Raw genomic sequence first — 23,088 nt, 5'->3', positions numbered from 1 at the left:
CAGGTTTATTTTACTTCTTGTTTTTTGTTTTGATGGATAATAAATGCAATTATTTGCCCCAAATCGAGTCCGTTTTGCCCTTGATGGTGCTCAGGGATTGAGTCCTCCCCACCCTAATCCCAACCCAGCCCCCCTCGGGGGGTCACGGGCTGGGTGACTGGGGTAGTGGGCTGGCAGTGGGGACAGGAGAGAGGGGACAGAAAGGTGGGGACAGTAATGGGGGAGTGGGGAGGCACCATGGGGCTGGGGCAGCTGTGGGGACAGGGACAGAGACAAGGGAACAAGGGGACAAGGACCGTTGGGATGGGATATGGGGACAGGTGCTGTGGGGCTGGTGGGGGGTGACCTGTGCCAGCACGGGGTGGCCGTGGTGTCCTCATGTCTGGAGTGTCCACAGTGTCCCCATGTCCTGCCTGAGCACGGGGTGACGGTGGTGTCCCCATCCCTGAGACATCCATGTGTCTTGGTTTGAAAGACAGGTGTCTGCTAAGAGAGGTTGAACCCTCCCTTAGGACAGAAAATGTGATTCTCCCCTCCCTCCGAATTATTTTAATTTTGAAAATCAAGGGCTTTCAGGCAAAGGTATGGGAAAAGGAATATCAGTTCTTTACTAGTATCTATAAACAAGCAATAACAATAATAGCAACCACAACTAGACCCAGAAACCAATGGCAGATGACTTTTGAGCTGCCGAGCCTTTTCCCATGTGGTGTAATCACGGTTGCAAGCAGCAGGGGCGCTGTTGAGCTCCTGGTCGGGCAGGGCAGATGCAATGACTGCCGAGCAGCTGTAGGTGGTGCTGTGGCACAGGGTCAGGTCAGCCTCACGCAGCTGGTAATGGTGGGCAGGCTGAAAAAACAGGCAGGGAAGCTCGGAGCGGCAAAAAGGAGGGCGGCAGGGGTAGGAGCTGGCTCTCTCCCAGCTAGCTAGTGAGGTAGCAAGGATTTCTGCAGTCACAGCAGACGCCGCGGCCTTGTGTGGCAGAGGGCGGGGGGCAGGCGGCAGAGACAGCCGGACTCTCCCGGCAGCTGCTGCAAGGAAACGCAGCCTGGGGAAACATGCACTTCCCAGTGGGAAAAAAAGGTAGAATCAAAGCTCACCCAGCCAGGAGAAGAAAAAAACAGGGCACAGTTGGATTTCCTCTGGTCGCAGCTGAAAAGCAAAGAGCAGCCTCTCCTCTCAGCTTCTGAACCACGAGAGAGAGTGTTCCAAGGGCCGGCTCTTCCCTTACCCTGCCCTGCCCAAGCATACCATTTGTCTTTTTCAAAAGACTTGATGGCTCTAAACACCCAACTATTTGTTGCTTCGTAACAGTGATGGAGAAAAGTTCCAGGCCTTCCCTAAACTCCGACATCATGTCACTCTGTCCTCATCGGGACAATTTGGGGACAATGCCACACTACACCTCCCGGGTGCCACTGTCCCCGTGGTGCCACCCTCACCCAGCCCTCTTCCTTCTCCCTTCCAGCCCAGACCCTCAGCCTCGCTGATGAGTCCTCAGGCAGATGGCATGTCCCCATCCTGCTGTCCCCAGCCCTGTGTTGGCCCTGGCAGGCTGGTGTCCCCTGTCACCTGCAGGTGCTCAGACCACCCAGCTCCTCGTGGAACCCTCCTGGACACCAGCGGTGTTGTGGGACAGAGTGACACTGACCTGCCAGGGCTCGGGGACATCTGGTGACACCACCTGGTACAAGGATGGGCATCTCTGCTGGCAGAATGCAGCTGACCACTTGATTGTCTATTGGAGTAGCACCTACAGATGTTACAGACCTGGCACTGGGATCAGCCCCTCCGTGAGCATATTAAATGGTGAGGAGGATTTGTGTCCCCAGCCTGGCACCTGCGGGGACCCCGAGGGCTCTGGGTGAGCTCTGCTTCCTGGGTCACCCCCTGGTGTGACCAGAGCCCGTCTCCTGCACATGGGGACATCCCAGAGAATCCCAGGGTAAGGGCACTTCCCTGCTGAAATTGGGGATGCCTGGGGTGTTGGAGGTGACACAGTGAGGGCTTCCTGGTGCCATCGGGACATCCCGGTGTGATGTGTCCCCACTTGTCCCCAGACTGGCTGGTGCTCTAGGTGCCAGTGTGGCCCCTGCTGAGGGGGGACACGGTGACACTGTGCTGCCGGGTCAGGGAGAACTCCCCTGTCACCTCAGTATTCTTCTACCGAGAGGAGGAGGAAGTAGGGACATCTATGCATGGGACCGAGCTGTCCCTGTCCCCCCTGCAGCTGCACCACAGTGGTCACTACTGCCGCAGAGGCTTGGTGAACATCGCAAAGTCACCGGTGTCGGAGTAGTTGAAGCCGGCGACAGTAACAGTGCATGGTGAGCACCCCAAAACCCCGACAGCCCCACAGCTTGGCACCCCACAGCCTGTACCCAGCACACTCGGGATCATCATCTCCACTCCCATCTCCTTTCCAGAGCTCTTCACGGTGCCGGTGATGGAGCTGGAGGGTCCCCCTGAGCCCACCGAGGGGTCCTCCCTGAATCTCAGCTGCCTCAGCACCCCGAGCCCCCTGCGGCCCCGAGCCCCCCTCCCGCACCTCTTCTACCAGGACGGGCAGTTGCTGGGGGGCCCGCAGGGGTCCCCGCAGCTCCTGCTGCCCACCGTGGGGGTCTCCCACTCGGGCAGTTACAGCTGCGAGGTGCGCTCCAAGGGGGGGGCCGTGCGGAAGAGCAGCGCCCGGCTCCGCGTCACGGTGCGCAGTGAGTGCGGGGATGGGCACGGCAACCCCACAGCCTCCCTGGTACCCCAGACACAACTGGGGACCCCCTCACTGCCCGGGTCTCCTCATCCCTTCCTGGGTTCCTCCCCGGATCCTCCCATCCTTGCCCGGCTCCCCCATATCCCCTGCCCTGGTTTCCTCATCCCACCGTGAGCCCACCCACCCTTCTCTCAGGTGCCCCCACTGCCCTAAGGTCCCACCATTCTTTCCCAGGTCCCTCCAGCACCATCTGGGTCCCCACACTCCTCCCTGCTGGCCCTTCCCTCTCCGGGTGTCCCCGCCCTGAATCTCCCATCCCTCCCTGGGGTCCCTTTCTAAGCCTCCCTCCATCTCTGGGCACCCCTCTTCCTCACTTGGGTCCACCCACCCCTCTCTGACCCTCCCTTCACTGTCCCTCACTGTCCCCTGCTGTGCCCTCCCACAGGGATCCCAGAATCTGGCGTGTCCCTGTCAGCACAGCCCCCCGGGGGACAAGTCGCATTGGGTGACAGCCGGGTGCTGAGCTGCACGGTGGCTGCGGGGACAGGTCCCCTGTCCTTCTCCTGGCACCAGGAGGGCTCGGGGACATCACTGGCCACTGGTCCCTGCCTGGAGTTGCTCAGTGTTGGCGACAATGACAGTGGCCACTACTGGTGCCGAGTCAGCAACAGGGACAGCGTGGCTGAGAGTGACCCATTGATGGTCACCGTCCTGGGTGAGAGTGACCCTCGGTCTGGGGTTTACCGCAAACTCGGCATCCCCAATTCCACCCATCCCATCCTCATTGCCCACAGCTGGTGCCATCTCCCTCAGCCCCGTCTCTGTCCCTGCAGTGCCCGTGGCCAATGCCACCATCACCCCTGGCCCCCCAGCACTCCAGGTGCACGCAGGTGACCCCGTGACCCTGCGCTGCTCGGTGCAGGTGGGCTCAGCACCTGTCACCTTCACCTGGCTGTGCGACGGGCTGGGGGTGGCCCAGGGTCCCCTCCTGGAGCTTGGGGACATCGATGTGGGACATTCTGGCACCTACCAGTGCATGGCCACCAACCAGCTGGATGAGCACCGTGTGTTCCAGGCACTCAGCCCAGAGCTGGCCCTGGAGATGACACCGCGGGGACACTGGGGCACAGGTGGGGTCACAGGTGGAGTCACATGGGGTCACTGGGGATTTGAGGACTCCCGGGTTTCTGGGTGATCTCAGTGTCCCCCTGTGTCCCCAGCAGTGGCTGTGAATGTCGGCAGGACCCTCCTGTACCTGGTGCTGCTCCTGGCTGTCATCGGGGGCTGTCACTGGTGGCACCGCCCGGGTGGGTGACAATGGGGGGTTGGGGGTCCTGGAGTGAGGGGAAACCCCCGGAGTGTGGGGAGAGATGGGGCAGCACCCAGAGCTCCTGAGCTGGGGGAAACTGAGCCCCCAGTGACCTTGGCTGGGGGTCCTGGGTGGTGTTGGAGGGTCATCCTCTGATGTTGGGGAATCTTTCAGGGATCCTATGAGAGTTTGGGTGTTTCCCCTCCCTGCCGGACTTGGGGCTCAAAGGCTCAGGGGGTCGGGAGCACTGGGGACACTGTGGTGGTGCAGAACTTCATGGGGTTCAGGAGTTCCTGGGGTCCAGGGGGGAATCAGTGTCCTGTGGGAATCGGGGCTGCAGTGGGGATTTGGGGTCCCGTGGGGATTTGAGAGTCCCATGGGTGGTTGGAGCTCCCAAGGTCCCAGGAAGGTTCAGGGGTCTCGGGGACCCCACAGTCACCTCCTCCCCTTTTCCCTGCACCCTCCAGGAAGTCCCAGGACAGGTGAGGGGGGCTCCGGCCATGACTGCCCTTTCCCCTCTCCCCAGACCCCCTCAGACACCCCTGATCCCCGCAGGGCCCCCCGGAGCCCCCGGAGGAGGGGGAGGTGCTGGACACCCTCATGGAGGGCACCGAGAGGGCAGGGGGTGAGTAGGGGAGGAGACAGGGACAGGGACAGCGACAGGGACAGCGACACGTCACACTCGGCTCTCACCCCTACGAGGGTCCCCACAACCGCTGTCTCTCGCAGGGTCCCCAGGGCGTTCCCCCGTCACTGTCCCTCCTCGGGATCCACAAGTGACCAAGGCGGAGCTGTCGGGACCCTGCGAGGGACAGCAGGACCCGAGTGCCACCTACGAGAATGTGCTGTGACACTGCGGGGACTGAGGGACACTGGCGGCACTGAGGGACATCGAGTCTCCCCAGGGGTCACATCCTCCCCTCCACAGCACCCCCAGCGCTCCCCATTCCCATCCCACTGCCAGGGGGGCACAGGACCCTTTTCCCTCTGATTGCACTCAAAAGCGCAGCTTTTTGATTAAAGCGGAGAAATGGGGTTTGTTTGTTCTGCTCTGTCTGTTCAGCTCGGGAAGGAGGAGCGTCCGGGTCAGGTTGTGAGCAGATCCTTGTGGGATTTGCAGGATTTTTGGGGCTCTCTCAGTCCCCTGGGGAGGGTGACAAAATGATCAATTGGGGCATTTCCAGACTGGTTCCCTCGCAGCTGCACCGAGAGCCCCGAGAGCCCCGGGACGGAGCCGGGGGCAGCCTGAAATGTCCCCCGAGCCCAGCCCAGCCCCGCCGCAGCCCTGCCCGGTGCCCCCCGGTGCCCAAAGCCCCGCAGCCGGCGCTCCCCGAGCGGCTCTGAGCCCCGCAGCTGCTGCGGAGCCTCGGCCGGGCTCAGCCCTGGGGCGGGCGGGGGGCGCCGGGAGGGAGGGAGCGGGAGGCTGGGGGAGAGCAGGGAGCCCGGCAGGAGCCGCCGGGCCTGCGGGAGCGGAGTGCTGGGCTCGGTCACCGGGGCAGGTGGCGCTGCCATGGAGCTGCGAGTGGCGCGACTGTCCCGGGCTGCGGCAGCGACGGTGGCCATGTGTCCGGAGCGGCTGGGACAGCGTGTCCGGAGCCACTGTGGCCATCCGGCCGGGGTCACCCCCAGCCCCAGCACGGCCGCAGGGCAGAGCCGCTGCTCGGTATTTCCACTCTTGTCCCCAGGACAGAAGCCCCTGGCTGTGTCCCCCAGGACAGAACCTGTCACCCCCCGTGTGACTCTGAGCACAAACAGCCTCTTCCTTCTGCTGCAGGAAAGGGAAAGTGAAAGTGTTGGGGGCACAGCCGGACACCCCCATCCCCCACAGCCCCCCAACCCTCCCTGAACTCCCTTCTCCCCCTCCTCAGGGTTCCCCAAACCCAATCTCTGCTCAGGAGCTCCCCGGGATCGCCGAGACAGGAACTGGGGCAGTGCGAAATTGAGGGGAAAAAGGGAAGAAATGGAAATAAAGAGAGGAATAAGCACCTGGGCAAGGTTGGAAGGCACCTAGACAGAGCACCCTGGAAACCCCCTGGGGTGACTCCCAGGCCTTGAGCAACCCGAGGGGGCTGTGCTGAGCCCTGGGTCACCCCAACATCTGAGGCACCCAGTGCAGGAGCTGTGACCCACATGCCCACCCAGCCACTGCCCATCCCTGGCACCCCCATTGCCCTGGAAACCCAACCATGGGGACACCATTTCTTACATCCCCCAATCGTGGGACTGCCATTGCCTGGGATCTCCATTCCCCAGGACCTCCCTCCCCTTGATCCCAAACCATGGATGCCCAATTACCCCACTTCTCTGATTTCCACAGGGTCCCCCATTCCCATGGCATCCCCATCCTGTTGTCACTGAAACTATGGGAAGAACAAAAAACTCTCCAACATTTTTTAATGTTAGAGAGTCAAGGCATCACTTTATTTTCTGGCCAGGATTTTGTTCTGGCCAGGATGTGCCACAGAAATAATTTCATCCCCACCTAGGGGTAAAAGGCAAACAAAACCCCTGATTAAAAGATTTTTAAACTGGTATATTTTCCAACAAGGGATCCATGGGTGTCACCACCAGGGCCAGGGCGTTCAGGGGTCCAGGGGTTCCAGGGGTTTTGGGGGTACAGGAGTGTCACCACCAATGCCAGGGGACTCAGGGGCCTTGGGGACTCCAGGGTGTCACTGCCAGGGTCAGGGGGTCACAGGGATCAAGGGTCCAGGGATTTTGGGGTCCATTAGCCTCGTGGTCATTCCCAGAGGTCCAGGGGTCTCAAATCCAGGGCTCGAGGTTCACAGGAATCAGGGGTCATGGGGTGATGGGCAGAGGTGGCACTGTCACTGTCACTGTCACTGTCACTGTCACTGTCATTGCCACTGACTCCTCCCACGGGGACATCCCCGAGCTCATGACTCCTCCACTGTGGTGTCACTACGGGGGGGACAGGGATAGGGACAAGAACAGGGACAAGGACAGGGACACCTCCCGGGCTGTGTCACACCCTCCCCACCACCAGAACTGTCCCCAGTGTCTCACCAAGGACAGCCCCCCTAAGACAGACTCCCCAGGGCTGTGTCACTCCCAAGGGAGGTCCCTCCCAGGTGGAAAAAAGGGGAAATACAGAAAGGAAAAAGCCCCAAATTTGGAGTGGCAAGAGGTTTGGGGAACCCCAGAAAAAGGGGGGGGTCAGCAGCAGAGCCCTGCCAGCTCACCTGGAGGAAATTTTCTCTCATAGTCCTGGGGAGTGGACATGGGGACAGGGGGACAATGGTCCTTGGGATCCCCCACCAATGAGGACCTCCATTCCTGGACCCCCAATTCCCTGAGCCCCCCACTCCTGGGACACACCATTGTCCCTTCTGTGTCCCCACAGTGTCATACCATGTCCCTACCCTGTCGCACCATGTCCCGGCATGTCCCTCATGTGTCCTCATCATGTCTTCCCATGTCACCCTATGTCCCCCCATGTCCCCGCTGTGTCCCCACAATGTCACATCATGTCCCCACCATGTCCCACCCTGTCCCTGCTGTGTCCCGCCTTCACTCCCATGTCCCTGCTGTGTCCCCACAGTGTCACACCATGTCCCTACCCTGTCCCAGTATGTCCCAGTATGTCCCCACCATCACCCCCACGTCCCTGCTGTGTACCCACATGTTCCACCATGTTCCTGCTGTGTCCCCACAGTGTCCCTCCACGTTCCCACCGTATCCCACCATGTCCCATCATGTCCCACCATGTCCCCACCCTGCTGCCACCCAGCCCCCACCCTGTGCCACCAACACATGGGGACAAGATGTAAATTCTCTTCCTTCCTCTTTGTCTCAAGAGCCACGACGCTGGGGACAGGTGGCCCTGGCAGTGTGTGTGACAGCCAGCCTGGCTGGCTGGGGACACCAGGATGGCTGGGAAGGTGACACTGCTCCTGTGGGGTGAGTGAGGCACAGACTGGTGGGGAGGGGACACGGGGGCCAGCGGGGTCCCCTGATGTCCCCAAGGCCAGCAGAGCCAGTGGGGTACAAAGGCAGTGGCCCTGCAGTGTGACCAGGGCTCTGGGGACAGGGACTGGGGGACAGGGATGTGGGGAGTGGCACCATGGGGCTGGGGCAGCTGTGGGGACAGGGACTGGGGACAGGGATGCAGAGATAAGGAGACGAGGGGACAAGCACGGTGTGGATGTGGCTGTGGGGACAGGGGCTGTGCCAGGGCTGGTGAGGGTGACCTGTGCCAGCCCAGGGTGGCCATGGTGTCCCCATGCCCAGGGTGGTCCCAGTGGTCCCCATTTCCGGGATGGTCACACTGTCCCCATGTCTGGGATGTAGCCATGTCCGCCTCCAGCCCGAAGTGGCCGCAGTGTCCCCGAGGCCTCCGTGTCGCACGGATGTGGCATGTGGGTGGCTGTGACACAGACATGTCCCCTGGGAGCCTCTCCAGCCCTGCTGGGGACAGTCCCCGAGCACATTCCCACCAGAACTGGTGTCCCCATGGGGACAGCTCGGGGACAGCCCCACACACAGTGTCCGCGTGTGTCGCTGTCCCTGCGCTGTCACCCCCACTCAGACCCTCTCCCTTCTCCCTTCCAGCCCAGACCCTCAGTCTTGCTGGTGAGTCCTCGGGGGATGCCATGTCCCTGCCCCCTGTCCCCAGTCCTGCAGTGGCTCTGGCAGGCTGGTGTCCCCTGGTGTCCCCTGTCACCCGCAGGTGCCCAGACCACCCAGATCCTCGTGGATCCCCCCTGGACACCAGCGGTGCTGTGGGACAGAGTGACACTGAGCTGCCAGGGCTTGGGGACATCCGGTGACACCACCTGGTACAAGGATGGGAAGCTCTGGTTGAAAAAGGATAGACTCCATCAACTCTATGTCACCAGGAGTGGCACCTATGAGTGTCACCAACCCAGCACAGGACTCAGCCCCACTGTGACTGTCCTAAAAGGTGAGGGAGTTTTGTGTCCCCAGCCCGGCACCTGCAGGGTCCCCGAGGGTTCTGGGTGAGCTCTGCTTCTTGGGTCACACCCCTCATTTGACCAGAACCTGTCCCCTGCACATGGGGACATCCCAGAGCATCCCCGTGTAAGGGGATCTCCTGTTGAATTTGGGGACCCCTGGGGCACTCCTGGTGCCATCAGGAACCCCCCAGTGTGACGTGTCCTTACTCGTCCCCCAGACTCATTGGTGCTGCAGGTGCCAGCGTGGGCGCTGCTGGAGGGGGACACAGTGACACTGCGCTGTCGGGGCTCGGGGGACAAAGTGGTCACTGGGGTGCAATTCTACCGTGATGGGAACGATCTGAGGGGGCCTCTCGATGGGACCGAGCTGTCCCTGTCCCACTTGAAGGAGAATGACACCGGCGGCTACCACTGCATGGGTTGGGTGAAAAACTGGAAGTCGAAGTGGGAGCGGTCGAAGGTGGTGACAGTTACAGTGCATGGTGAGCACCCCAAAACCCCATAGCCCCACAGCCTGTCCCCAGCACACTCGGGGTCACTACCCTGTCTCCCATCTCCTTCCCAGAGCTCTTCTCAGTGCCGGTGCTGGAGCTGGAGGGTCCCCCCGAGCCCACCGAGGGGTCCCCCCTGAATCTCAGCTGCCTCAGCACCCCCAGCCCCCTGCGGCCCCGAGCCCCCCTCCTGCACCTCTTCTACCGGGACGGGCAGTTGCTGGGGGGCCCGCAGGGGTCCCCGCAGCTCCTGCTGCCCGCCGTGGGGGTCTCCCACTCGGGCAGTTACAGCTGCGAGGTGCGCTCCGAGGGGGGGGCCGTGCGGAAGAGCAGCGCCCGGCTCCGCGTCACGGTGCGCAGTGAGTGCGGGGATGGGCACGGCAACCCCCACAGCCTCCCCGGGTACCCCAGCTCTGCCCGTGTCCCCCCAGCCCTCCCTGACACCTTTCCCGGCTCCCCCCAGCCCTTCACAGGTCTCTCCCCAGATCACACCCTCCATGCCTCGGGTCTCCCCATTCTTCCCCAGCATCCTCCTTGGGTCTGCTCAGCCCCACCTGGAGACCTTCATCCCTTCCCTGGTTCCTTCCTGGGTCTCCCAATCCTTTCTCGGGTCCCATCCCGGGTTCCCCACCCGTGTCTGGGTACCCCTATCCCTCCCTGGCAACCTCCCCGGGTCCCCTCCCTCCCACTCTGAGGTCCCCCCATGGTCCCCAGGTCCCCACATAACCGTCTGGTTCCCCACAGCCCTCCCTGGAGTTCCCCCATCCCTCTCCATGTGTCTCTGCCCAGAATTCCCCATCCTCACTGGGGTCTCTTCCCAGGTTCCGCCCCATTTCTGTGCCCCCTTCTCCCTCCCTGGGGTCCTCCCACCCCTCTCCGACCCTCCCCGTGTCACTCCCTGTCCCCATATCCCTCCCTGTCCCCTGCTGTCCCCTGCTCTCCCCTGGTGTCCCCAGTCCATCACTGTCCCCTGCTGTCCCCCTCTCACAGGGATCCCAGTATCAGGGGTGTCCTTGTCAGCACAGCCACCCAATGGACAGGTGGCACTTGGTGACAGCCTGGTGCTGAGCTGTGCGGTGGCCGCGGGGACAGGTCCTCTGTCCTTCTCCTGGCACCGGGAGGGCTCAGGGGCACTGCTGGGCACTGGCCCCCACCTGGAGCTGAGCCACGTTGGGGACAAGGACAGTGGCCACTACCAGTGCCGGGTCAGCGATGGGGACAGCACGGTTGAAAGTGACCCATTGATTGTCACGGTCCTGGGTGAGTGAGACCCTTGGGCTGGGGGAGATCCCACCCATGATATTATCATCCCCCCATCCCCTCCCCCCACACCTGATGCCATCCCCTCCCCCACCCTCAGCCCCGTCTCTGTCCCCGCAGTGCCCGTGGCCAATGCCACCATCACCCCTGGCCCCCCGGCACTCCAGGTGCACACAGGTGACCCCGTGACCCTGCGCTGCTCGGTGCAGGTGGGCTCAGCACCTGTCACCTTCAGCTGGCTACGCGACGGGCAGGAGGTGGCCCAGAGTCCCCTCCTGGAGCTTGGGGACATCAATGTGGGACATTCTGGCACCTACCAGTGCGTGGCCACCAACCAGCTGGATGAGCACCGCATGTTCCAGGCTCGCAGCCCAGCGCTGGCCCTGGAGGTGACACCGCGGACACACTGGGGCACAGGTGGGGTCATATGGAGTCGCTCTGGGGGTTCAGGACCCCTGGGATGACAGGTGACCCCAATGTGTCTCTGTCTCTTTTCTGCAGTGGCCGCAGGGGTTGGTGGTTCCCTGTTGTTTCTGGTTCTGCTACTGGCTGTCATCTTGGCCTGGCGCCGGTGGCACCACCTGGGTGGGTGACAATGGGGTCATGGGGGTCTCTGGGAGCTGTAGGATTTGGGGGTCTATAGCCTGACTTGGGGTGCGGTTGAGACTCCCAGTGGCCTTGGCTGGGTTCCTGTTGGGTTTAGGGAGGTGCTGGAAGGTCGGGCAGGGATGTTGGGGGTTCTTTCAGGGGTTCTGGGGGAATTTGGAGGGCTTTGAGGTTTTGAACCTGAGTTGGCTGGGGACACTGGGGGAGTTCATGAATTCTGGGGGGCTTCAGCAATGCTTGGGGGTCCCGGGGGGAAGTGAAAGTCCTGTCAGTGTTCAGAATTCCTGAGTGTGGTCATGGCCCTGGGACCCCACAGTCACCCCCTGATCTTTCCTTTGCAGCTGCCAGGAAGCACCAGGAAAGGTGAGTTGGGGGCTCCAGCCATGACCCCCCTATTACCCCCAGCCCCACAATTCTCCATCTCCTCCCACACACCCCCTTATCCCAGCAGGGTCCCCCCGGAGCCCCCAGCCCCCCCAGAGGAGGAGGAGGTGCTGTACAGCCATGTTGTGATCACCAAGCAGACGGGCAGTGAGTACAGGGTGGGAGGTGACAGTGACACGTCACCCACAGGTGTCACTCCCTACCTTGGTCCCCCCAAACTGGTGTCTCTTTCAGGGTCCCCCAGCATCACCCCACCCCAGGACCCCCAGGTGACCTATGCAGAGCTGCCGAGATCCCATGGGCAACAGCGGGAATCCAGTGACATCTATGAGAATGTGCTGTGACACTGGGGGGATCCGGGGGGACACTGGGAGCACTGGGGGACACTGGGGGCACTGGGGATCCCCACCCATGGGCACCAACACCTCTGTGTGCTTCCCCTATAAACCAGGGGCTGCTGCCAGCCCCCCCCCAGGTGAGGCACAAAAGGCAGAGATGCCAAAGGGCTGAGAGAAGAACAATTTCCTGCAAACAGCAATGACAGAAGAAAACCAACAGCAACAGCAACAAGATTCAGAATCAAAAGGGTCACAAAAGGAATGATTTCCAGGGAAAGGCCCAACAAGGAACAAACCCAGCACGATTCCCCCACCAGGAGGAACCTGGCAGGGCTCTGGACCTTCATTGCTTTGATGGCCAAAGCAGCCTTCAGGAGGCTCGGGATTCTCTTCTCCTCTGTCTCCAAACCCTCCTCTGCTGTGTTCCCCCACACTATGATGTCACCAAGGCACTGTGGGTGTTCCAGAGTCTCCCCCTGTCTCGGTTTGAAAGACAGGTGTCTGCTAAGAGAGGTTGAACCCTCCCTTAGGACAGAGAATGTGATCTCCCCTCCCTCCGAATTATTTTAATTTTGAAAATCAAGGGATTTCAGGCAAAGGTATGGGAAAAGGAATATCAGTTCATTACTAGCATCTATTAACAAGCAGTAACAATAATAGCAACCATGAATAGAACCAGAAACCAATGGCAGATGACGTTTGAGCTGCTGAGCCTTTTCCCATGTGGTGTAATCACGGTCGCAAGCAGCAGGGGCGCTGTTGAGCTCCTGGCCGGGCAGGGCAGGTGTGATGACTCCTGAGCGGCTGCAGGTGGTGCTGTGCCGCAGGGTCAGGTCAGCCTCAGACAGCTGGTGATGTTGGAAGAGGCTGAGAAAGCAGGCAGGGCAGCAAACAGCTCAGAGCGACGAGCAGGGCGGCAGGGGCAGGAGCTGGCTCTCCCCGGCTAGCCAGCGAGGTAGCAAGAGCTCTGCAGTCACAGCAGACACGGCAGTCTCATGCGGCAGAGCGGGGAGGGCAGCAGGGACAGCTGGACCCCCCAGCAACTGCTGCGAAAAAATGCAGCCGGGGAAAAGCGCGCTTCCCAGTGGGAAAGAGGTTAAATCTAAGCTCACCCAGCCAAGAGGAGAAAGGCAGAGCACAGCTGGATTTTCCTGTGGTCGCAGCCAGAAGCAATGAGCAGCCTCTCCTCTCGGTGTCCAGACGACCAGAGAGCCAGTTCCAATGGCCAGTTCCTGCCTTACCCTGCCCTGCCCAAGCACAGCCTTTTGTCTCTTACAAAAGAGTTGATGGCTCTAATCACCCAGCTATTTCTTGCTAAGTAACAGGAATGGAGAAAAAAATCTCAAGGCTCCCCAACCTCCGACACCCCCTTTTCCAGGACAGTTGGGATCAATCCATGGCACAGGGTGAGGTGTCAGAGACAGGAACAGTTTGATGTCTGGAGACAATTTGGAACACCAGTGTGTGATAGGGGGTTGGTCAGGCCTTGCTTTGTTAGTGACAGGGCCCTGTGTGTCCATCAGTCTGTCAGCCATGGCACACTGGGGACAGTGTGATGCTCTGTCCAACCCAACTCCTGAGTGGCCAAGTTAGCGGAAGTCCCACCTGGGGGGAGGGCCCATTTTGGCCCAGGGGCTTAAAAGGCAGAGCATGAAGTGGTCACATGTCTGACCCTGCTTTCTCTTGGAGTGTCTGTTCCATCCACACTGGAACCCTGGATTTGGCAGCTGTCTTGGTTTAAAAGACAAATGACTGCCAAGGAGGGTGGGAATATTCCTGGAATGGAAAGAAGATGCCTCGCTCCAAATTATTATAACTTCAAAAATTACAGGGCTTCCAGGCCTAACTGTAGAAAAAGGAATAATGGTTCTTTATTAGAAAATAAAGAGAACAGAAGAGATCAAACAACGCAATAACAGAAGCTTCCAACCTGCTCAGAGCTGTTTTTCATATTTGGTGTCAATATGATCACGACCAGCAGGGGGCGCTGCAGGGATCACTCCGGCCAGCAGGGGGCGCTGCAACCCAAGCGGGTCCTCTCCGCGGCCATGGCAGCCTCGGGCAGAGCAAAGAGGGGAAATCGCTCCTTTTGCAATCTCTCAGCACCAATCAGTCCCGGCAGCTCCACCGGCAGTGGGCAGAAGCGGTGAAGGCTGCAGCTCAGATCGCAGTGCCAAGGGGCAGCACAGCAGTGTCCTGGCCAGACACACACCCTGCGCAACACACACACCACTGCTCTCCCCAGTCCCGAATGGAAGGAAGGAAGCACCCACCCCCCAGCTGATTTTCAGCTCCACAACAGCGCCTCTCATGGCATTACAGCACAATTCCCCAAAACCCACAGCCTTTCAGTCCCTTTCCCTCAGTGTCCAATTCTCCAGTCCAGCAGTGACAGCCCCTGATGACAGCCAGGAGCAGAATTAGGAACAGGAGGGTCCTGACAGCACCCGTGGCCACCGCTGGGGACAGAAGGGGTCACAGCAGGGTCACCTGTCACCGTGGGGATCCTGCAATCCCCCATGACCCCGTATGACCCCACCTGTGCCCCAGTGTCCCCGCAGTGTCACCTCCAGGGCCAGCTCTGGGCTGAGCGCTGGGAACATGCGGTGCCTGTCCAGCTGGTTGGTGGCCACGCACTGGTATGTGCGAGAATGTCCCACATCAATGTCCCCAAGCTCCAGGACAGGACCTTGATGATGCCCAGTCTGTTGGGTAGGGGCTGTGGGGCATTGGGGTGTGATCTGTGGGGTTCTGGCTGTTCACTGTCACCATCGCTGTCACCGGCACTGACTCCTCCCACGGTGACAGCCCCGAGCTCACGCAGTCCCCGCTCTGCTGGCAGCAGCTGCAGAGGGCAGGGACAGGACCCCCCCGGGCTGTGTCACTCGGCAGGGCAGCTCCGCCCCCGAAACAAGAAAGGGAAATGAAGAGAGGAAAGAGCCCCAGGCTGGGGTGGGGGAAGGACAAGGGAATCCCCTAAAGGGGGGGCAGGGTCAGCAGGGCAGTCCCAGCTCAACTGGAGGGACTTTTCCGTCTCAGACCCAGGGAGGGGCTGAGAGGACAGGAGTGACAATGGTCCCTTTGGACCCCCACCCTTGGCCCCCTGCCCATTCCCCAGGACCCCAATCCCCTGTGATTGTCCTCCCAGGAAACCTCTTCTTCTTCAGCCGCTATTCCCGTGGGATCCCTTTTCCCTAACCCTATTCCTGGGACACCCCAATTCCCTGGGACACCCCAATTCCCTGGGACACCTTGGCTCCCCATTTTCCCTGAGCCTGAACTCCTGGGTCTCCCGTGTCCCCACTGTGTCCTAGCATGTCCCAGCATATCCTTGCTATGTTGCCACCATGTCCCCATCATGTGCTCAGCCTGTTACCAACCCTGCCCCCAGCAAGGGCCACCTACATGTGGGTACAAGATGTGACCTCACTTCCTTCTCCTCTGGCTGAAGAGCCACCACCCGGGGACAGGTGGCCCTGGCAGTGTGTGACAGCCAGCCTGGATGGCTGGGGACACTGGGATGGCCAGGAAGATGGCACTGCTCCTGTGGGGTGAGTGCCCTGGGCACGGGCCTGATGCCCCAGGGATGGCCCTGGCAATGCAGCGAGCGGTGGGGACGGGGCACAGGGGGGCAGCAGGGTCCTCTGAGGTCCCCAATGCCACCAGAGCCAGTCTGTGGGGGTGAACACTGGTGTGACTGGGGTTGTGAGGTGGATGTGGGGACAGGAAGAATGAGTCAGGAATGGGGGGACTGGGATGTTGTGACAAGAGGAAGGGACAAGAGTCTTGGCACCAGAGTGTGGGGAGGCGTCATGGGGCTGGGGCAGGTGTGGGCACAGGGACAGGGGGACAGGGACAATGGGGCAAGCACCATGCAGATGGGCCATGGGGTCGTGGGGGTCACCTGTGCCAGCACAGGGCAGCAGAGGTGTCCCCTCCCCCAGTATCTCTGTGTGTTCCCACAGGGATAGTTTGGGGACAGCCCCCACACCCGCTCCACTAGGTGCCACTGTCCCCACAGTGCCACCCCCACCCAGCCCTGTCCCTTCTGCCTTCCAGCCCAGACCCTCAGCCTCGCTGGTGAGTCCTCGGAGGATGCCATGTCTCCACCCTGCTGTCCCCAGCCCCACGGTGGCCCTGGCAGGCTGGTGTCCCCTGTCACCTGTAGGTGCCCTGACCAACCAGCTCCTCGTGTATCCCCCCTGGATGCCAGCAGTGCTGTGGGACAGAGTGACACTGACCTGCCTGGGCTCGGGGACATCCAGTGACACCTACTGGTACAAGGATGGGAAGCATTGGTGGAAAAAGGAGGGACTCCACCAATTCCATGTCACCGAGATTGGCACCTCCATGTGTTACCGACCTGGCACGGGACTCAGCCCCACCGTGACTGTTGTAAACGGTGAGGGAGGTTTGTGTCCCCAGCTTGGCACCCGAAGGCTCTGGGTGAGCTCTGCATCCTGGGTCACACCCCTCGTGTGACCAGAGCCTGTTCCCTGCACATGAGGATGTCGCAGAGCATCCCAGTGCAAGGGGACATCCTGTGGGATTTGGGGACACCTGGGACACTCCTGGTGCCATCAGGAACCCCCCAGTGTGATGTGTCCTTACTCGTCCCCCAGACTCATTGGTGCTGCAGGTGCCAGCGTGGGCGCTGCTGGAGGGGGACACAGTGACACTGCGCTGTCGGGGCTCGGGGGACAAATCAGTCACCAGGGTGCAATTCTACCGTGACTGGAACGATCTGAAGGGGCCTCTCGATGGGACCGAGCTGTCCCTGTCCCCCTTGACGGTGAATGACACCGGTGGCTACCACTGCATGGGTTGGGTGAAAAACTGGAATTCGTGGCGGCAGCTGTCGAAGGTGGTGACAGTGACAGTGCATGGTGAGCACCCCAAATCCCCACAGCCCCTCAGCCTCTCCCCAGCACACTCTGTCTCCCATCCCTCCTCACGCACCTCCTTCCCAGAGCTCTTCACGGTGCCGGTGCTGGAGCTGGAGGGTTCCCCCGAGCCCACCGAGGGGTCCCCTCTGAATCTCAGCTGCCTCAGCACCCCGAGCCCCCTGCGGCCCCGAGCCCCCCTCCTGCACCTCTTCTACCGGGACGGGCAGTTGCTGGGGGGCCCGCAGGGGTCCCCGCAGCTCCTGCTGCCCGCCGTGGGGGTCTCCCACTCGGGCAGTTACAGCTGCGAGGTGCGCTCCGAGGGGGGGGCCGTGCGGAAGAGCAGCGCCCGGCTCCGCGTCACGGTGCGCAGTGAGTGCGGGGATGGGCACGGCAACCCCCACAGCCTCCCCGGGTACCCCAGCCCTGCCCGTGTCCCCCCAGAGCTCCCTGACACCTTTCCCGGCTCCCCTCATCCCTTCACAGGTCTCTCCCCAGATCACCCTCCCTGCCCCGGGTCTCCCCATTCTTCCCCAACATCCTGCTTGAGCTCTCTCAGCCCCACCCGGAGACCTTCATCCCTTCCCTGGTTCCTTCCTGGGTCTCCCAATCCTTTCTTGGGTCCCATCCCGGGTCCCCCACCCCTGTCTGGGTACCCCTATCCCTCTCTGGCAACCTCCCCGGGTCCCCTCCCTCCCACTCTGAGGTCCCCCCATGGTCCCCAGGTCCCCACATCCCCGTCTGGTTCCCAACAGCCCTCCCTGGAGTTCCCCCATCCCTCTCCATGTGTCTCTGCCCAGAATCCCCCATCCTCACTGGGGTCTCTTCCCAGGTTCCCCCCCATTTTTGCACCCCCTTCTCCCTCCTGGGGGTCCTCCCACCCCTCTCTGACCCTCCCCGTGTCCCTCCCTGTCCCCGTATCCCTCCCTGTCCCCTGCTGTCCCCTGTTCTCTCCTGGTGTCCCCACTCCCTCACTGTCCTCTGCTGTCCCCTTTGCACAGGGATCCCAGTATCAGGCGTGTCCTTGTCAGCACAGCCACCCAATGGACAGGTGGCACTTGGTGACAGCCTGGTGCTGAGCTGTGCAGTGGCCACGGGGACAGGTCCCCTGTCGTTCTCCTGGCACCGGGAGGGCTCGGGGACACCGCTGGGCACTGGACCCTGCCTGGAGCTGAGCCATGTTGGGGACAAGGACAGTGGCCACTACCAGTGTCGGGTCAGCGATGGGGACAGCACGGTTGAAAGTGACCCATTGATTGTCACTGTCCTGGGTGAGTGAGACCCTTGGGCTGGGGGAGATCCCACCCATGATATTGTCATCCCCCCATCCCCTCCCCCCACACCTGATGCCATCCCCTCCCCCACCCTCAGCCCCGTCTCTGTCCCCGCAGTGCCCGTGGCCAATGCCACCATCACCCCTGGCCCCCCGGCACTCCAGGTGCACACAGGTGACCCCGTGACCCTGTGCTGCTCGGTGCAGGTGGGCTCAGCACCTGTCAACTTCAGCTGGCTACGCGACGGGCAGGAGGTGGCCCAGGGTCCCCTCCTGGAACTTTGGGACGTCGATGTGGGACATTCTGGCACCTACCAGTGCATGGCCACCAACCAGCTGGATGAGCACCGTGTGTTCCGGGCACTCAGCCCAGAGCTGGCCCTGGAGGTGACACCGCAGGGATACTGGGGCACAGGTGGGGTCATATGGAGTCGCTCTGGGGGTTCAAGACCCCTGGGATGACAGGTGACCCCAATGTGTCTCTGTCTGTTTCCTGCAGTGGCCGCAGGGGTCGGTGGTTCCCTGTTGTTTCTGGTTCTGCTCCTGGGTGTCATCGTGGCCTGGCACCGGTGTCACCACCTGGGTGGGTGACAATGGGGTCATGGGGGTCCCTGGTAGCCGTAGGATTTGGGGGTCTATAGCCTGACTTGGGGTGGGGCTGAGCCCCCAGTGACCTTGGCTGGGCTCCTATAGGGTTTGGGGAGATGCTGGAGGGTTGTGCAGGGTTGCTGGGATTCTTTCAGGGGTCGTGGGGGAGTTTGGAGGGCTTTGGTATTTTGAGCCTGAGTTGGTTGGTGACACTGTGGGGGTTCATGAATTCTGGGGCCCTTCAGGGATACTCAGGGATCCTGGTGGGAACTGAGGGTCCTGTGAGGGTTCAGGATTCCTGAGTGTGGTCATGGCCCTGGGACCCCACAGTCACCCCTCACTCTTTCCTTTGCAGCAGCCAGGAAGCACCAGGAAAGGTGAGTTGGGGGCTCCAGCCATGACCCCCCTATTACCCCCAGCCCCACAATTCTCCATCTCCTCCCACACACCCCCTTATCCCAGCAGGGTCCCCCCGGAGCCCCCAGCCCCCCCAGAGGAGGAGGAGGTGCTGTACAGCCATGTTGTGATCACCAAGCAGACAGGCAGTGAGTACAGGGTGGGAGGTGACAGTGACACGTCACCCACAGGTGTCACTCCCTACCTTGGTCCTCCCAAACTGGTGTCTCTTTCAGGGTCCCCCAGCATCACCCCACCCCAGGACCCCCAGGTGACCTATGCAGAGCTGCCAGGACCCCATGGGCAACGGCGGGAATCCAGTGACATCTATGAGAATGTGCTGTGACAATGGGGGACACTGGGGGGCATGGGGGGACACTGGGAGCACTGGGTGACACTGGGGAGATCCCCACCCATGGGCACCAACACCTCTGTGTGCTTCCCCTATAAACCAGGGGCTGCTGACCCCCCCCCCCCAGGTGAGGCACAAAAGGCAGAGATGCCAAAGGGCTGAGAGAAGAACAATTTCCTGCAAACAGCAATGACACAAGAAAACCAACAGCAACAGCAACAAGATTCAGAATCAAAAGGGTCAGAAAAGGAATGATTTCCAGGGAAAGGTCCAACAAGGAACAAACCCCAGACGCTGCCCCCAGCACGATTCCCCTACCAGAAGGAACCTGGCAGGTGGACCTTCATTGCTTTGATGGCCAAAGCAGCCTTCAGGAGGCTCTGGATTCTCTTCTCCTCTGTCTCTAAACCCTCCTCTGCTGTGTTCCCCCACACTATGATGTCACCAAGGCACTGTGGGCATTCCGGAGTTTCCCCCTGTCTCAGTTTGAAAGACAGGTGTCTGCTAAGAGAGGTTGAAACCTCCCTTAGGACAGACAATGTGATTTCCCCTCCCTCAGAATTATTTTAATTTTGAAAATCAAGGGATTTCAGGCAAAGGTATGGGAAAAGGAATAACAGTTCCTTACTAGCATCTATAAACAAACAATAACAATAATAGCAACCACAAATAGACCCAGAAACCAATGGCAGATGACTTTTGAGCTGCCGAGCCTTTTCCCATGTGGTGTAATCATGGTCACAAGCAGCAGGGGCGCTGTTGAGCTCCCGGTCAGGCAGGGCAGGTGCGATGACTGCCGAGCGGCTGCAGGTGGCGCTGTGGCGCGGGGTCAGGTCAGCCTCAGACAGCTGGTGATATTGGAAGAGGCTGAGAAAGCAGGCAGGGCAGCAAACAGCTCAGAGCGACGAGCAGGGCGGCAGAGGGGAGCAAGGGGCTGGCTCTCCCAGCTAGGTAGAGAGGTAGCAAGAGCTCTGCAGTCACAGCAGACACTGCAGTCTCGTGCGGCAGAGCGGGGAGGGCGGCAGGGACAGCCAGACTCCCCTAGCAGCTGCTGCGAGAAAACGCAGCCAGGGAAAAGCACGCTTCCCAGTGGGAAAGAGGTTAAATCAAAGCTCACCCAGCCAAGAGGAGAAAGGCAGAGCACAGCTGGATTTTCCTGTGGTTGCAGCCAGAGGCAAAGAGCAGTCTCTCCTCTAGGTGTCTGGACGACCAGAGTGCCAGTTCCAAGGGCCAGTTCCTGCATTACCCTGCCCCGCCCAAGCACACACTTTTGTCTCTTACAAAGGAGTTGATGGCTCTAATCACCCAGCTATTTGTTGCTTAGTAACAGGAATGGAGAAAAAAATTCCAAGGCTCCCCAACCTCTGACACCCCCTTTTCCAGGGTAGTAGGGATCAATCCATGGCACAGGGTGAGGTGTCAGAGACAGGAATAGTTTGATGTCTGGAGACGTTTTGGAACACCTGTGTGTGATAGGGGGTTGGTCAGGCTTTGCTTTGGGTGTGACAGGGCCCTGTGTGTCTATCAATCCGTCAGCCATGGCACACTGGGGACAGTGTGATGCTCTGTCCAACCCAACTCCTGAGTGGCCAAGTGACTGGAAGTCCCACCTGGGGGGAGGGCCCATGGTGGCCCAGGGGCTTAAAAGGCAGAGCATGAAGTGGTCACATGTCTGACCCTGCTTTCTCTTGGAGTGTGTGTCCTATCCACACGGGAACCCTGGATTTGGCAGCTGTCTTGGTTTAAAAGACAAATGTCTGCCAAGGAGGGTGGGAATATTCTTGGAATGGAAAGAAGATGCCTCACTCCAAATTATTATAACTTTGAAAATTTCAGGGCTTCCAGGCCTAACTGTAGAAAAAGGAAGAACGGTTCTTTACTAGAAAATAAAGAGAACAGAAGAGATCAAACAACACAATAACAGAAGCTTCCAACCTGCTCAGAGCTGTTTTTCCTTATTTGGTGTCAATATGACCACGGCCAGCAGGGGGCGCTGCAAGGATTGCTCAGGCCAGCAGGGGGCGCTGCAAGGATTGCTCAGGCCAGCAGGGGGCGCTGCAGGGCTCACTCAGACCAGCAGGGGGCGCTGCAATCCAAGCCGGATCCCCTCGGCAGCCATGGCAGCCTGGGGCAGAGCAAAGAGGGGAAATCGCTCCTTTTGCAATCTCTCAGCACCAATCAGTCCCGGCAGCTCCACCGGCAGTGGGCAGAAGCGGTGAAGGCTGCAGCTCTGATCGCAGTGCTGAGGGGCAGCGCAGCAGTGTCCTGGCCAGACACACACCCTGTGCAACACACACACCACTGCTCTCCCCGATCCCGAATGGAAGGAAGGAAGCACCCACCCCCCAGCCGATTTTCAGCTCCACAACAGCACCTCTCATGGCATTACGGCACAATTACCCAAAACCCACAGCCTTTCAGTCCCTTTCCCTCAGTGTCCAATTCTCCAGTCCAGCAGTGACAGCCCCTGATGACAGCCAGGAGCAGAACTAGGAACAGGAGGGTCCTGACAGCACCCGTGGCCACCGCTGGGGACAGAAGGGGTCACAGCAGGGTCACCTGTCACCGTGGGGATCCTGCAATCCCCCATGACCCCGTATGACCCCACCTGTGCCCCAGTGTCCCCGCAGTGTCACCTCCAGGGCCAGCTCTGGGCTGAGTGCCCGGAGCATGCGGTGCCTGTCCAGCTGGTTGGTGGCCACGCACTGGTATGTGCGAGAATGTCCCACATCAATGTCCCCAAGCTCCAGGACAGGACCTTGATGATGCCCAGTCTGCTGGGGAGGGGCTGTGGGGCATTGGGGTGTGATCTGTGGGGTTCTGGCTGTGGGGTGCTCACCGTGCACCATCACTGTCACCATCGCTGTCACCGGCACTGACTCCTCTGTCAGTGAGCCGTGAGCTCAGGCAGTCCCTGCTGCGGTGGCAGCAGCTGCAGAGGGCAGGGACAGGACCCCCCCGGGCTGTGTCACTCGCCAGGGCAGCCCCGCCCCTGAAACAAGAAAGGGAAATGAAGAGAGGAAAGAGCCCCAGGCTGGGGTGGGGGAAGGACAAGGGAATCCCCTAAAGGGGGGTGAGGGTCAGCAGGGCAGTCCCAGCTCAGCTGGAGGGACTTTTCCGTCTCAGACCCGGGGAGGGGCTGAGAGGACAGGAGTGACAATGGTCCCTTTGGACCCCCACCCTTGGCCCCCCTGCCCATTCCCCAGGACCCCAATCTCCTGTGATTGCCCTCCCAGGAAACCTCTTCTTCTTCAGCCGCTATTCCCGTGGGATCCCTTTTCCCAAACCCCATTCCTGGGACACCCCAATTCCCTGGGACACCCCAATTCCCTGGGACACACATCCTTGGCTCCCCATGTCCTCTGAGCCCCCACTCCTGGGTCTCCCATGTCCCCACTGTGTCCTAGCATGTCCCAGCATATCCTTGCTATGTTGCCACCATGTCCCCATCATGTGCCCAGCCTGTCACCAACCCAGCCCCCACCAAGGGCCACCTACATGTGGGGACAAGATGTGACCTCACTTCCTTCTCCTCTGGCCGAAGAGCCACCAACAGAGACA

At 60.7% G+C, this 23,088-nt stretch overlaps 3 protein-coding genes across 3 annotated transcripts; all 3 read left to right on the top strand.

The window, feature by feature from the left end:
* Positions 1-310: 310 nt before the first annotated feature.
* On the top strand, positions 311-4,870 carry LOC146420354 (Fc receptor-like protein 2). The gene is made up of 6 exons (XM_085048365.1): positions 311-380; positions 3,156-3,425; positions 3,544-3,840; positions 3,931-3,968; positions 4,575-4,644; positions 4,749-4,870. Exons 1-6 carry the CDS (start codon positions 311-313, stop codon positions 4,868-4,870), a joined length of 867 nt encoding a protein of 288 aa, XP_084904491.1.
* Positions 4,871-7,897: 3,027 nt separating this feature from the next.
* Positions 7,898-12,327, top strand: LOC146420353 (Fc receptor-like protein 3). Its single transcript, XM_085048417.1, has 11 exons — positions 7,898-7,940; positions 8,592-8,612; positions 8,710-8,943; positions 9,175-9,438; positions 9,522-9,806; positions 10,438-10,707; positions 10,828-11,124; positions 11,209-11,292; positions 11,655-11,676; positions 11,765-11,844; positions 11,932-12,327. The coding sequence occupies exons 1-11, from the start codon at positions 7,910-7,912 to the stop codon at positions 12,039-12,041; spliced, it is 1,698 nt and encodes a 565-aa protein (XP_084904543.1). The 5' UTR covers positions 7,898-7,909; the 3' UTR covers positions 12,042-12,327.
* Positions 12,328-15,457: 3,130 nt separating this feature from the next.
* On the top strand, positions 15,458-19,537 carry LOC146420352 (Fc receptor-like protein 2). Its single transcript, XM_085048379.1, has 11 exons — positions 15,458-15,586; positions 16,095-16,115; positions 16,204-16,437; positions 16,658-16,921; positions 17,006-17,290; positions 17,920-18,189; positions 18,310-18,606; positions 18,691-18,774; positions 19,135-19,156; positions 19,245-19,324; positions 19,412-19,537. Exons 1-11 carry the CDS (start codon positions 15,538-15,540, stop codon positions 19,519-19,521), a joined length of 1,716 nt encoding a protein of 571 aa, XP_084904505.1. The 5' UTR covers positions 15,458-15,537; the 3' UTR covers positions 19,522-19,537.
* Positions 19,538-23,088: the final 3,551 nt, after the last annotated feature.

The sequence above is a fragment of the Lichenostomus cassidix genome, unplaced genomic scaffold (genome assembly GCF_008360975.1).
Source record: "Lichenostomus cassidix isolate B80296 unplaced genomic scaffold, HeHo_3.0 HiC_scaffold_852, whole genome shotgun sequence".
In the NCBI taxonomy this organism is placed as follows: Eukaryota; Metazoa; Chordata; class Aves; order Passeriformes; family Meliphagidae; genus Lichenostomus; species Lichenostomus cassidix.
This window is presented reverse-complemented; position numbering and strand designations above follow the sequence as displayed.